This window comes from Eulemur rufifrons, chromosome 9 (assembly GCF_041146395.1).
Source record: "Eulemur rufifrons isolate Redbay chromosome 9, OSU_ERuf_1, whole genome shotgun sequence".
In the NCBI taxonomy this organism is placed as follows: domain Eukaryota; kingdom Metazoa; phylum Chordata; class Mammalia; order Primates; family Lemuridae; genus Eulemur; species Eulemur rufifrons.
Genome location: NC_090991.1, coordinates 27707947 through 27721504, shown reverse-complemented (window position 1 = coordinate 27721504; position 13558 = coordinate 27707947). Strand labels below are relative to the sequence as shown.

General features: G+C 55.1%; 1 protein-coding gene across 6 annotated transcripts in view; it reads left to right on the top strand.

Moving 5' to 3' along the window:
• The window catches only part of MSI2 (musashi RNA binding protein 2), a 383429-nt gene that overhangs the window by 326872 nt on the left and 42999 nt on the right, over positions 1 to 13558 (top strand). For 5 of the 6 annotated variants that reach the window (XM_069482358.1, XM_069482357.1, XM_069482356.1 and 2 more), the window contains exon 10: positions 4831 to 4905. In XM_069482358.1, the coding sequence (XP_069338459.1) occupies positions 4831 to 4905 (75 nt within the window). Of the gene's footprint in view, positions 1 to 4830; positions 4906 to 8880; positions 10072 to 13558 lie in introns of those variants that run through there. The other variant, XM_069482360.1, reaches the window with a different exon arrangement.

Here is a 13558-nt window from a genome sequence, read left to right as displayed (position 1 = left end):
TCTTTTGCAGCCCCCTCAGACTGTGTTCCACGGCCTGGCAGCGGCAAAGGGGTGTGGGGTGTTCACAGTTATCTAGCTCAATGCAATAGCATCTCTCTAGTTCTTCTTAATGAAAGTGGACTTAATAAAAGCAAACACATGCTGATTGTTGATATATTTGATTTCCCTTAGCCTTCTCTGCCTTCAGCCACATAATCCCACTGCCTTTAACTCCCGTGGCCTCGTTGGGCACGTGCTATTTATTTAACGTGTTGATACCAGTGTTAGAGAAATCGTGCATCACTGGGGCCTGGAAGGGCAGCTTCCCCCGGGCAAGCCCGGAAATGGAGAGCCGCTGTTGACCAGCTAAAGCACTTCAGCCAAAAGCATTCTTACCTACACTCCTACTGAGAAGCCCCCACGAAATCCTGACCGAGTGTTCCCCGACGTTAAGTTCCTCTGCAGTGAAAGCAAAAAAGAAATGATTGCTTAGCAGAGGGGCTCGGAAGCTGTAATCTGCTGGCATTCGCTGACAGATGAAAAGGAGATTGGCTGGAACTTACAGCCACACATCTAGATTCATTTGTAATTTCGACTGGGATTTGGTTTTCCCGAAAATACCTGTTTAGGTCATTCTCAAGGAAGTGTTCATTTGTTCAGCTGTTTCCTCGTGGATGGAAGAAACTCAGAATTCAGCCCCTCATTGTCTCTCTAGAGCAGCGCAGCCCAGTGGAACTTCCTGTGAGGGAGGGAAGGTCCCATCTGCGCCGGCCAGGACGGTAGCCACTAGCCACACGGGCACACTAGCTGCTGAGCCCTTGCCACGTGGCCTGTGTGACTGAGGAGCCAAAGTTTTCACTGCATATAATTTAGTGTAATTTGGACAGCACAGGTCTGGAGGGGCCCCTGCCACGCAGGATGGTCCTGGGAGCCAAGCATCTTTGTAGACCGTGGCCTTCACCCCCTTGCCTGGGAAGGGAAGGGCCCTTGGCACTTGGTGTCTGGTCTGTTTGCAGACCTCCCGGAGCCGAGGTGGTGCCCCAGGCAACACTCTGCACACTGTGCGTCAGTTAGGTCACACTCCGGCAGTGGCCTGGATAAACAGCCCTTGTCTCTCGTCTCTTGCAAGTCCGGGGCCTGGTGGGAGCAGTTTTCCATGACTCTGAGTAGCTGAGTAACAGAGCCCGGGAGAAGATGAGTCACGGATGCGTCTAGGATGCAGACATCTCTAGGGTTGGAGCAAAGACCTAGAACCACAATTTTGAGAACCCTGCCAGCCTCCCTAAAATAGGACCACGATGAGCTCACTGGCAAATCCAGATTCTCTTGTTGATTTCTGTATTTTGCTCCCACAATGGAAAGCCGATCTGCAAGAGAGGTGGCCATCCAGGCAGAAGGCTTGGGGTTTTTTTTGTTTTTTTGTTTTTTTTTTTACTTCAGTGACAAGAGATAATTACTGCTGGATTGATCAGGTGTCCAGAGTATTGGAGCAAATAAATTGTGCAGTGGCCAGTGCAGGAGGGGCCCAGCTGCTAATGGAAGTGGTGGCTGGGTCATCCCGCTGCAATGTGGCTTGATGGAGCGTCGGCGGGGGTCTGCTGTAATGTGCTATTGATATGCAGCCAGCCAATTTCCCCCGTGTGGCCGGGGCTGGGAGCCGCTCGAGCAGAGCTGGGCTGCACGGCAGTAAATGAAGAGGAAAATTGAAGTAATGTTGTATTATAAATTTATGATTTCATCTGCCTGACCTAGAGGATGTTCGGCAATGGGGGGTAGAGATAAGATCGCCCGCTCTGGCACAGGCTGAATTCTCATCTCCATTGTTCAGGGGACAGTGATACTGACATGTCCAGGAAGAGTGGGGGGACACCCAGAGTTGGGGTGAACTTGACCATACTTTTCTTCTTTCTTGGTGAAGACTTGTGGGAAGGCCAGGAAGAAAGCAGATATGACTGCCCCGTATTGGTGGCCTGAGTGCAGGGAGCGACCGGCCGGTCCCCCATCTCCCACCTTCTCGGAGGGAAGCTGACGCATGGGCTTATTCTTTCGCTGCCAGATTAACACTAAAATATTTAAGACCCCCAGCTCTGAAGTTAGAAGCAAAGGAGCCATTTTTCGTCAGCAAGGGCCGTAGGCAGCAGCGATTTGGCTGTTTGCGTATAATCTGTTTATCAATATTGTTGAAATAATGGTACAAGAAATCTAGTGCTGAAAGATCTGATTTGATAGCAGGTGATTAATTTGAAGGAGAATTGAGCTGCCCAGCCATGAAATAAATACCAAGGAAGGAGCCAGTGTGTGCGTGTGTCCCTTTAAGGCCTCTGGGTCCTTTTTCCTCTCTTTCCCCAGAGGTGTCTGAGCTCTGCCCCTCACTGGGCTCCTGCTCCTCAGTCAGCAGTCACTGCAAAGCCGCTGGGTCACTGTCTGCCTGGCAGCCTCCTGCCAGTGAGACACCAAGTGCTGGGAACAGACACTCAAGGAAGAACGAGTCTCTCGGGGGAGGGCAGGACTCCGTGCAGGGGGACAGTTGCGCGGGCCGCGAGTGAGTTGTGACTGCAGATTCTGCAAGGCTCTGGCTGCAGCAGGACAAGGAGCCGCAGCTGGACTCCCGGGGAATTTGGGCCCAGCAGTGTTGCGAGGGGCCTGCAAGACTTTCTGCAGGTGGTGAGACTCAGGCTCCAGGAGGAGAGGGAAGACCCTTGTCTCAGTTAGGCCAGGATGTTGTAACAAAATACCATAGGCTGGGTATCAACAACAAACATGCATTTCTCACAGTTCTGGAGGCTGGGAAATCAAGATCAAGGCACTAGAAGATTCCATCTCTGGCGAGGGCCCACTTCCTCATAGATGGCGCCTTCTCATTGTGTCCTCACATGTTGGAAGGGGTGAGGGTCTCTCTGGGGCCTCTTTTATAAGGCACCCTCCCAAGGGCCCCACCTCCTAAGACCACCATCCTGGAGGTTAGGATTTCAACATATGAATTTGGGCGGTACACAAACATTCAGACCATAGCAACCACCAAGGGGCCAGAGGCAGGACTTGAACCCAAGTCTCTTGACCTCTAGACCAGCAAGCGTCTGATCAGGATCTGATGGTAGATCCACTGACCACAGGCTGAAAGTACAAAACCAGCATCTGCAGGGAGGTGAGGGACCGTGGGCCCCGTCCCTGGACCTCTGAGACGTGGCAGCTCCGGATAGGCACAGGAGCACAAGCCAGCATGCAGGCGAGGGGGACCCACTTGCAGGATCAGAAAGTGGCTGGTGTGGCATGCAAGAACCCACTAGGGAGTGGGTGGTGAGAGCCCAGAGCTGTGTTCAGGGATGCGTGTGAAGGGGCCGTGTAGAAGTGCAGGGACACACATGGAAAGTGGTCACTGCTTTGCTCACTGGAGAGCCCAGAGACTGTCACAAATCCATCCATCAAAATAGTTTTCTACTGGCATGTTGGTGGCAAACAACAGAAACAACTCTAGTTGCTGGAGGTAGCGAAGGAGATGACTGGAAGGAGCTTGGGCAGTGCACAGAATTGACAGGAAGGCTGGACCGTGGAGCAGAACTCAGAAAACAGGCAGGAACTGGGGGAGCTGGGTGGTCAGAGCCCCAGCCCTAGCCAGGGGGACAACCCAGGAGTGACCAGGTCAGGGGCCACTGTTGCCACTGTCAGCTGCTGGATTCTGCTGCTGATGCCAGAATAAATTCTGTGCCACCCCCTGCTCCTCTGCCCCCCTGGCTACAGAGGCAGACCCCGAGGAAGGCTTCCACTGGCCGAGCCCGGGTTCACCGGCCTGCCTCCCAGCTGCCACGCCCAGGAAGAGCAGGAGGGAGGCCTTTTCCGCTTCCATGGTGGGAGCCAGACCCCTCCCCAAGGCTCACGCACAGGGAGGGGATTCAGGTGCTGGACAGCCAAAAAACAACAGCTGACATTCACCTTGAGGTCAAAGCAAAAGTCAAGCTGTTGGTGGCTGGAGGGTGGCCATGGCGGATGTACTGAGGTTACCCATACATGGAGGGGAGGGAAGCAAGGTGAGCCTGGTGGGATAGGACCCGGAGGGAGCCATGGATCTCCTGTGGCCAGTGAAGTGTCAGTCCAAGAAGGCCACGTCGGCCTTTGTTGCAGCCTGAATCAAGAGGCAGGCACATAAAGAAGGAAGTGGCTTGAGCGGGCATGATGACCTCGCTGGGGCTTTAGTGACAGATCGGAGAAGGTCACACCAGCACCAGGACTTGGTAGCAGAGTTTTTCTTTGTGGGAGACGTCTTAACGCACCCAGCCCCTCAACCATTCTCCAGGGTCTCTCAAAGATACGGGCACTTCTGTGGAGTGTCTATGCTAGGACAGGGACCTCAGGGACCTACTGCCCCTGGGCTGTGGTTTTCCAGAGGCCCCGGGTCAGCCCTGAGTTTGGCCACTGAACGGAGACCCCCCAGGAGCCTGTGCTCCGTCTGGTGCCGGCCCTGTTGTCCACTGCCTCGGGAGGAGGTATTACAAGGACTTTAATCTCCTACTGTCAATAGCTTTAAGGTAAAGTGCGTGCAGGGTAAGCTCTCCAAATGTCAGAGCCAGGTGCGGGCCCTGTGTCTGGTGCTAATACATGGCATTTACTCTGCAGGTTCAAGAAAGTGCATGGGCTTTGAGGGGCCTGGCTGCCCAAATTCGGGTAAATTACCAGCAGCTGACAGCAGCATCCCCAGCCACGGGAGAGAGGTGACCCAGGCCCCTGGTAAAGACCCTCATGGGAGACAAATCATTTTGTGAAGGAAAATAACTCACTGCCACCCTCCCTGAGATTTTACGCCAGAGCTGAGGCGGCTGTACTAATGGGACTGTGATCTCTCTCTCTGTGTTCAAGGCTACCCCAACTTTGTGGCAACCTATGGCCGAGGCTACCCCGGATTTGCTCCTAGCTATGGCTATCAGTTCCCAGGTGAGTGGCTTGGTCTCTTGGGGCTTTGGAAACACGAGAGGTGGGCTGCGTTTGCAGGGAGGCGGGAGGACCCCTAAAGAGAACGCAGCTCCTACGTGCATCCATTTGAGAAACAACCTGTATGTGCTAAATTTCAAATGCACGGAAGTCCGGGGTCAGGATGCAGCTCAGAGCTTCTGAGTAACCGAAGTCTTTCACGGGTGCTGGGGATTTGAGAGCAGCGACTTTTAAAGGGAAAGGAAGGGAACCGAGGCGGGCTGCCTCCCTCTGCTCACCTCCTTTTTCTGAAGCCTGTTCCGGGTTTTTCTCCCTTGGCACTGAGCTCTAGGCCCGGGGTTTTCTTGCACTCTCTTCCCTCCCCCACTCCCCGCACCCTGCGTCCAGGTGCCCGATGTCTGAGTCTCCCCGACCTTCCTCCCTCTCCTCCCCTCCTCCCCCCTCTCGGTCCTGACCGCTCTGGCTTCGGTGCCCCTCTGGTGTGTGCTGGTGCTGTCCTGCTGGGGTTTGGGTTTGCTGTCCCTCTGCGTGGGGCTGTTTAGGTTCTCCTGTCCCTCTGCGTGGGCATCAGAGACAGGAGGCAGGGCCAACGGTGATGTCTGCCACATGCAGATTGCTCCAGCTCCGAGGTAGCTGACAGGCCTGGGTCTCCGCCCCCCCTCCCCCCACCCCCGCCGGGGGAGCAGCAAGGGGACACGTGGTCCTGTAGAGACGTGGGGAGGGATGATGAAGGAAGTGAAGTTTCATGGGGCTTTGCGCGTCCCTGGAGGGGGTGAGCCAGCCTTTCCCAACCCTGGGAGTACAGATGAAAATACATTGGGTGCTTAGGGGTGTTGGTGTGCAAAGGACAGCTGAGGTTTCTATAGAAGGTACTAGCGACAGAGTCCTGTCCTCTGTGGGTCCTCTGATGAGGGAGGAGGCTCCGTGAGGGAGCTGGGCTGCCAGAGTTTCGCTCCTGGTTGGGTCATTGTGCCTAGACTGGGAAGCCTGGGAGCGCCAGGGTCTGAGATGAATTAGGAAGGGAAGGGAGGACGGTGCTCGGAGGCTGATGACATAATGAGGGCAGGGTGAGGGGCTCGGGCAGAGCTTTGGGGTGGGGAAGGTGTCTTGGGGAGGCGCCTAGAGCCAGGCCATACGGACAGGTCCCTGGAGCAGCGATGGAAGCCCCTGGCTCTTGGCCTGGCTCTGACACCAGCTGGCCAAGTGGCCACAGGCAGGTCGCCCAACTTGTCAGGCCTCACTTCTCTCTTCTGTAGACGGGAGGTCTACAGGGGTCTGTGCAGCTCTCTGTGTGGGTCAGAGGGGAAGAGAAGCAGGTGCAGGAGCAGGAGTTGGAGATGGAGGAGTGTGAGTGTCCCCGGGGCCAAGGTGGTTCCCCACCTGGGCGGGGCCCTCTGCAGGGACCCTGCGCTAAAGAAGCCCTCCCAGAGATTCGCACGGTGATGGCTCCTGGATGGCCACGGGCTCTGGACGGGAAGGGAACCGGAAGCAGCACCTCAGAGAAGCCAGCACCAGGGCCAGGCACTGTCATTAGACTGTCCTCACCCACAGGTGGAGACCGCCAGGCAGAGAGGTAGAAAACCCTATCAAGGGCTCACAGCAAGCCAGGACCAGGCCAGGACCTGGTCGAGATGGCCTGGGTCTTAACTGCCCCAGTCCGCCATCTCCCTAGCAGCCATTGGCCCGGGACCATAACCCGAGCCACATGTAGTGTTGAAACTTAGATTTTAATTAATTACAATTAAGTAGAAAGAAAAATCCATTTCCTTAGTAACACTGGCCACATTGCAAGTACCCGGTAGCAGCTTGTGGCTAGTGGCTGCTGTCAGCACAGGGGTAGGACATGTCCGTCACCATGGAAAGTTCTGTGGGATGGCGCTGTCCTGGAGCCTAAAGGAAGAGGTGTGTTGTGGTGGGGTGCGCAGGTCACACACATACGTGCGTGTGTGCACCGCCCTTCCCTGAGAGACCCATTGGGTCAGCACCCGGTGCTCCTTTCCGTCCGGTTCTGCTCAGCCCGGGAGCTGGTGGCAGGTTAAGGGGGGAGCTTCTCCTCCACTTCCTCCCCAGGGGGTGACAGATGCACAGGCTCAGGCATCTCAGCCCACTGAGAGTCCCCGCCGACCTGTGCGCCTGGCCCTGCCTCCCTGCGTGATCACGTCATTGCCACTCAGTGTGGTGCTGGTCCCAGCAGGGCAGACTTGGGGGATCATAACATGGAATCATGTTGAGGGCAGTAAAGCAGACCCCACGCTAAGGCCCCTGCCTCATTGGAGAGCCTGCCACCCGCCGCCCCCCGGCCCCCATGAGCCAGCTCAGGAAACATCTGGTAGAACTCTGTCTCCCTGACCTGCAGCCCTGGGTCTGCCCCAGACGGACGGACATGCAAGAATGACCAAACCAAGGCTGGGCAGAATGAGGTGGGATCCCAGGGGTGCCAGCCCTTCACCAAAAACCAAGGCTTTGGGGACTGGGAGTTCAGCTTTGGGGGCCAGGGGATGGAGTAGGGTGGAGTGATCATGCCCAAGGCACAGCCGATATCACTGTCGCCAGCTCCTTCAGCTAATGCAATAAGCTGGGTTTGCATGGGACAGAAATCGGGCGTTAAAACGTATAGACAGCGGCTCCCTGAGCCGTGGGAGTTAGCTGCTCTGTTCCCCCTCAGCCTCCAAACTTTGCATTTCCCCGTCCTTCCTGTTCACACCATGGAAGCCTCTTGTTGTTCTTGACCGATGGCCAGAAAGGGGCCACTAGTGGTTCCTGGGGAGGGTGACGGTGTGAGAGGTCCCAGGCCCAGCCTCGGAGTCCCTCCCTCTCCTGACCCACCCCATGACGGAGGTGCCCTTGGGGAGCGTCAGCCTGTCTGCTCGGACCAGGTGCCTCACCAAGCAGCCAGTGGCACTAGACACAAAGCCCAGGGAGGCCCCTGTGCCATCCCAGTCAAGAGCTCAGGGACTGGCTGCTGCCCTCCAGAGCCAAACCTGACCCCTCCGGGAGCCTTGGCCTCAGGGCAGGACCACTGGGCAGGGAGGCACTGGAATGTTCTGACCACCGTCTCCCTCCTCGTGCTACTGAGTGTTTCCAGTGGACCTGGCTGAGGCAGGTGGGCACAGAGGGGGACCCAGAGGTGGGGCAGCCCAGCCCTCTGCCCTCTCCCTCTGCCAGGTGGGCTTTGCTGGCCCCCGCCATTCCCTGGGGTCCTGTAACTTTGTCTCATCACCGACTGTCCTGATGTTTTTTCTCTGTGGTCTTTCTTTTCAATGTCCCCACTATGTGCCCACATCACCTACTTCCCACCCCCAGCCCCCTTTCCACTGTGTGTGGATCCCGTACCCCTTCTAGTCCCTTCTGAGCCCTCCTTGGCGGGCGAGCCAGACAGCTAGCTGAGGGAGACGAGGGCACACCCGAGCCCCGGAGGGCTCTGGGCTGCTCCATCCTGTTTTCACCCCCAGACCAGGTAGCCTGGGTGCCCTTTGGGGAAGACACATCCCTTCGCGCAGGGTCCTCGTTTCCACCCGAGTTTACCCTCCCTGTGAACACCCATCTCATTCACCTAGTTGGGGGTCCCGATGTCACTCTTAGCAGAGCCTCACATCATCCGTGTGCCGTGGGGTTGCCGCAGCCTTCCCGGGCCACCTGGGCCACCCGGGCCGTGACAGGCAGCGCCTGCCCAGGCCACCCTTCAGGATTCTTCGAGAAAAAATGCGATGTTCAAGAGAGAGGGCCAGGCGCCTTTGGATGATTATTGGAGTGGGGAGCAGTTCTTTCCTAGCAGGGCTGGGTGGTGACCAGCCGCTCTGGGAATGGCTCCTTCCCAAGCCCAGGTGTCCGCCCCACACAGTATTCGGATCAGTCCCTGGATTGGGTCTGGAATGAGTACGGTCGCTGCCGGTGGTCTCCCTCTTCCTCTCTTTTTCCCACTTTGGACTTCTCATTTCAGTTTAATCTGTTAATTTCTGTTCTTATTTCACTTTGCAGACTATGTGCCGATTTCACAAGACATAATTTTTATCAACTAGCTCTTAAGAGAGGCATAACAAATTGGGGTTTGCTACCATTTCTAGAGAGAGGACACGGTCCCAGCCCGGGCCACCCCCGCCGCTATCATTGCCCACTGAGACTCTGTCCTAGCTGCCTGTTTGAATGAACGTTCTTTTTTTCATTTTTAATTCTTGGAAAAGACTCACGGCCTCATTGCTTCACTCAGTTTCTTAAAAAAAAAAATTATTTGCGGGTCCCCTCCCATTTTGCTTCTTGTACACATTGTGACCACACCCCCCACCCCAACTTCCCCAGAATGTAACGGGGCCGGAGGGAAACTTCTCACAAACTTCACAGAGCCTCGCAAGGCAACCAGGACGAAGCTATCCAAGTATTTCAAATGACCAAACAGGCTGGCTGGGGCATTACCTGGGGGCGGGGGGGTGGGGTGGGGGGTGAGCTTTTAAGTGCTGGTGGCCTGGGGGTGGGGGTGTTGCAAGATATGTGACTTGGAGCACTTATGTCTTATTGTGGACAGTAGCAAAAGTGAACACACACAGACTGTTCTATAAAACGTGAAAAACTTAATCTGGAAAAGCAACTGGATAAACACTACCTGATTGTCCTTTTGTCTTTTGGGGCCAGTCTCTCAGTGGCTGTTCCCGTATTAATAAGCACATCTGTCTTTAAGAAGGGACAGCAGAGTCCCCAAGGTGCTGCCACTGACCCACGCTGGGCCCCCCCTTCCCCAGCCTCCCCTGCCTGTCCATGCTGGCCTGGCCTTGCCCGCTGGCACCACTGGGGTAGGAGGGGACGGACACAGGGCACGTCCTGATCAGGCCTCATCTCAGGGCTGGGTCTCCTGATGGCCCCTCTAGAAGGATCTTTTCCCATGGTCCTGACTCCTTCCACCTCCCTGTTTGAAATACCCCCACCCTCTTGGATTAATGACACACCGCTCAGTTGGACCCTCCAGAGTCACCTTCGTCCTGCTCATAGTTTGTGAGAAGTGACCCTTGTGCTTCCATGTGATGCGTTTGATGTGAGCAAATCCATGCGTTTGAATGTCATTGTCCTTGAGACCCACCATGTGCAGTTTGGCTCATCTCATTAAAGATGCTTGATGTAATAATTGGTTAGTTTCCTATTATTTTCCCACAGGCTTTTTCATGAGTATTTTTTTTTTTTTTTTTCAAAAAAACAAAATCTGTATGGCTTTCCCCCCCCCCACCCTATTTTGTTATGCTATGAATTGCTTTGCTTTGGTGAACTTGTCCTAGTATGCTTGCCTCACAAACGTTTTAGCCATTGTGAATTTCCTTCATCTCTGTAAATAGTTCATCTGTGCTTCTCCCTAATGACGTTTTATTTTTTTCCCCTGTAAGCAACTGAGGTAGAAAAATAAATTGTTTACCACGGACATGCTGTGTGCTGCCGTCTCTTAGCCTGACAGTGTCCTGTTCTCGCTCCGGGGGAGGTGAACGCACTGAATAACCAGTGCCAATGACAGCCTAGCGCAGTTTCTCAAAGCCTGCGGACTCCCCCCGGCTGCCGCCTGTCCCCGGCCCTCCCTGCTTCCTCGCGTCCCCGCACTTGCTCGGGGTGCTCTGTCCTTGAGCAGCGCGGCGGAGCATCTGCATGCGCCAGCTGCACGGTGTCGCCCCCATGCACCCTCCTCTGCCGTCACTCCCCCCCCAAGTGAAAATGCCACTGGAACATCTGGAGCCCCTCACATCTGTGCACCAAGCGTGTATGTGCGCTCAAGCACATGCTTGTGCACACGGGCCCACGTGTGGTCGTGCACGTGGCTTGCTTTTGTAGCTCCCGGAAGCAGTGCAGGTTGGAGGAGGCACCCGTGGTTCAGTGGCAGCGTGGCTGGACGTGCAGCTAGAGGACCTTGTCTCCACGTGTCACTCGGCCTCTTAGTAGCCATGTGACCTTGAGCAAGTTATATACCCCTCCAAGTCCTGGGGATGATGCAAGTGCCTCGTTAGCTGGGTTGTCAGAATTAAGGGATAGCACGTGTGTGTGAATGTGCCTTTGTAAATTGGTAAATGCTATAAAATTGGAAGTTTTAGAAATGGTGGGCATTGCTGTTCTTACTAAGTCAGCTCTCCAGAGTGGTGGCATCCCCATCCTTACCACCTGCAGTGGAGTTGCCTGTTGGTGGATCTGCTTGTCGGTGAGAGGAATGATACGAGTCCTGGGCTAAGCCAGAGAGTTGCTGGGACTTCCTGCCCACCTTCCTTACCATCCATTCTCTCCCCTCCTTCCCCATTTATCCATCATCCGGCACTGGAGTAGGCACCAGATATCTGGACACGAATAAGGTTCCTTCAGGTCCAGCTGAGGGGGAGAGAACCAATGACCAGACCCAATCAGCATCCTGGGACAGGTGCTTAGCTGGAGAGAGGGAAGCCGTCTGTGCTCTGAGGGGACAGAGGTGGGCTGCTGTCCAGAGTGCCCTCTAGAGAAGATGACACCAGAACTGGGTCTCAAGAAGCCAAATAGAATTCGCTAAGTAAAGAAGGAAAGGAAGTAGATCCCAGGCAGAGAAATGACATGCTTAGACACTGAACTGGGGAATTTTAAGAAAGAAAATGCAAAAGTAAGAAAACACAAAATAGTAATGGACTAAACAAAATAAGAATTTCTTTTTCTTCCTCATGTAAAACAAGCCTGGATGTGCTTCCACAATATTAGGGGTTGTGTCTCTTCTCTATTCTCGTTCTGGCCATAAAATGCTACCTCATGGTCTAATGAAGCTGCTCAAACTCCAGCCATCACTTACTCATCCCAGAAGAATACACCTCTTCCCTTTAATAACACTTCTGAGAAGTCATGCAGGACACTCTGCTTACATCCCATTGGCCAGAAATTAGTCACATGGTCAGTTTCACCCATATGGAAAGCTCAAAAATGTCTTTATTTCAGGTAGCCATGTGCCCAGCTAAAAGCAGGATTTTGGTGCGAAGAAAGGAATGGAACAGATACTGGTGAAAACTTAGCAAGCTCTGCTACAAACCTGAGCAAGGAAGCATCGCAGGTCCCAGGATTAGGAGCAGTTCAGTGTATGGGAGCTTGCAGAAGTGTCCTGGGTGGGAGGAGAGATACAAGGCTCGGCTTTGTGAGTCATTGTCAGATTCGGGAAGTCAAATCTGATCCCCAGAGCACATGAAGGATTTGGAGATGACTTTAAGTAGAACAGTGATGTGGTCAGACTTCCACAGTGAATCAGAGGGGTTTGGAGAGATGAGGGGCCATGGGGGTGAGTCCAGAGAATGTTCCCTTCTCTCTGCACCCCGCCTGCTCTCCTCTCTCTGCATTTCCCTGCCTTGGCCCCATTCCTCTCTCCCTGCCTTGGGCTGCTGGTGGTCCTTTGGGGTCTGGCGGCTCTACTGGGGACAGCAGGGTTATTAATATAGCCCCAACCACCAAAACGTCTTTGGGCCAAAGTCTCAACAACCTACAGTGGCCTGAGCGACGGAGCACTTGGGGTGGCCAGGAGGGCCAGGAGGTCCAGGCTGACATCACGTGCCTCCCTCCAGGACGCTGCATGCAAAACGCAGGGTGGTCCTGGCCCCCAGGTGGGGAGTCCCTTCCCTGGCCAGCTTGGCCTGGACTCTGGTTCTGGAAGTGCCAGTTTGTGCTCCTACCTCTTACGCGATGGAAAACAGGTTTCGTCTCAGGTGCTGACGTTGACTTGAGTGCTGGCTTCCTGGAGCACTGGCTTCAGAATGATTTTGAGGGCAGGTCTTAGGCCGGCAGAAAGGAGGCCATGATTAGTGATGCCGGGTGGTTGCCGCGCCAGGACTCAGCCTGTTTGCCATGTCGCTGCCTTCTGTATTCCAGTCTAATGATGGTTCTTTGGTGCCAGGTGATTCTCGCCTCTCTAAAAGTCCGCCGTTCTCTGGTGGGAAGCTGTGGCCCATTGTCACTAGGGGCCGCTGCCAGGTAAGCTTCAGGCAAGTCACCCGGTCTTTGAGCAAAGACAGAGGCTTAGTGGTCTGAGGACTACGGCTTGGCTGCAGAAAGCAGAACCCAGGCAGAGGAGCACTCCGCGAGCAGGATAGCTGGGGAAAGCAGCCTTGGCCAAGGGCAAGGGGCTGCGTCCTGAGCCTGCTCTGATCCACCTGCCAGGTCTCTCCAGTTGATGACATTTGGCTAAATGTCAGAAAGCAGATATGCCCAAGGCCTAGGATCCTGCCTGGTAGTGGTGACCTGGGCCCCTGTAGGAGTGACTCCAGCCCACCCTCTCCTCCAGCCCACCCAAGTAGCAGAGACCCTCTCGGTCAGCCCCCACTCAGGAGAGGCAAGACCTGGCGTGTGCTCAGGGAGCTGCTTCCTGCCTCGGCCCTGCCTTGTCCTGCCCTTCCTGGTCCCATTCCCAGAGGGAAAGGAGTCCCTGCCCCGGGCTCTGCAGCCTTGTCAGGGGAGGAGATTCCAGGGCTACCGTGGTAGAACCCATCAGAGAACTGGCAGCTTAGGATGACCCCTTGTTTGGGTGTAAATTTAAACTCCCCGACTCCTCCTGCATCGGATTACCATAAGGGGCTCTTTCCTCACCCCCCACCCCAGAAATGCCCTCGCTGGGAACTCTGGCGGAGCCCTGGGTGGTTGGCCCTCAGGCTCCGCCTGGCGTGTTTCTTCCATCTGGGTTCCAGAGTGGAGCCCG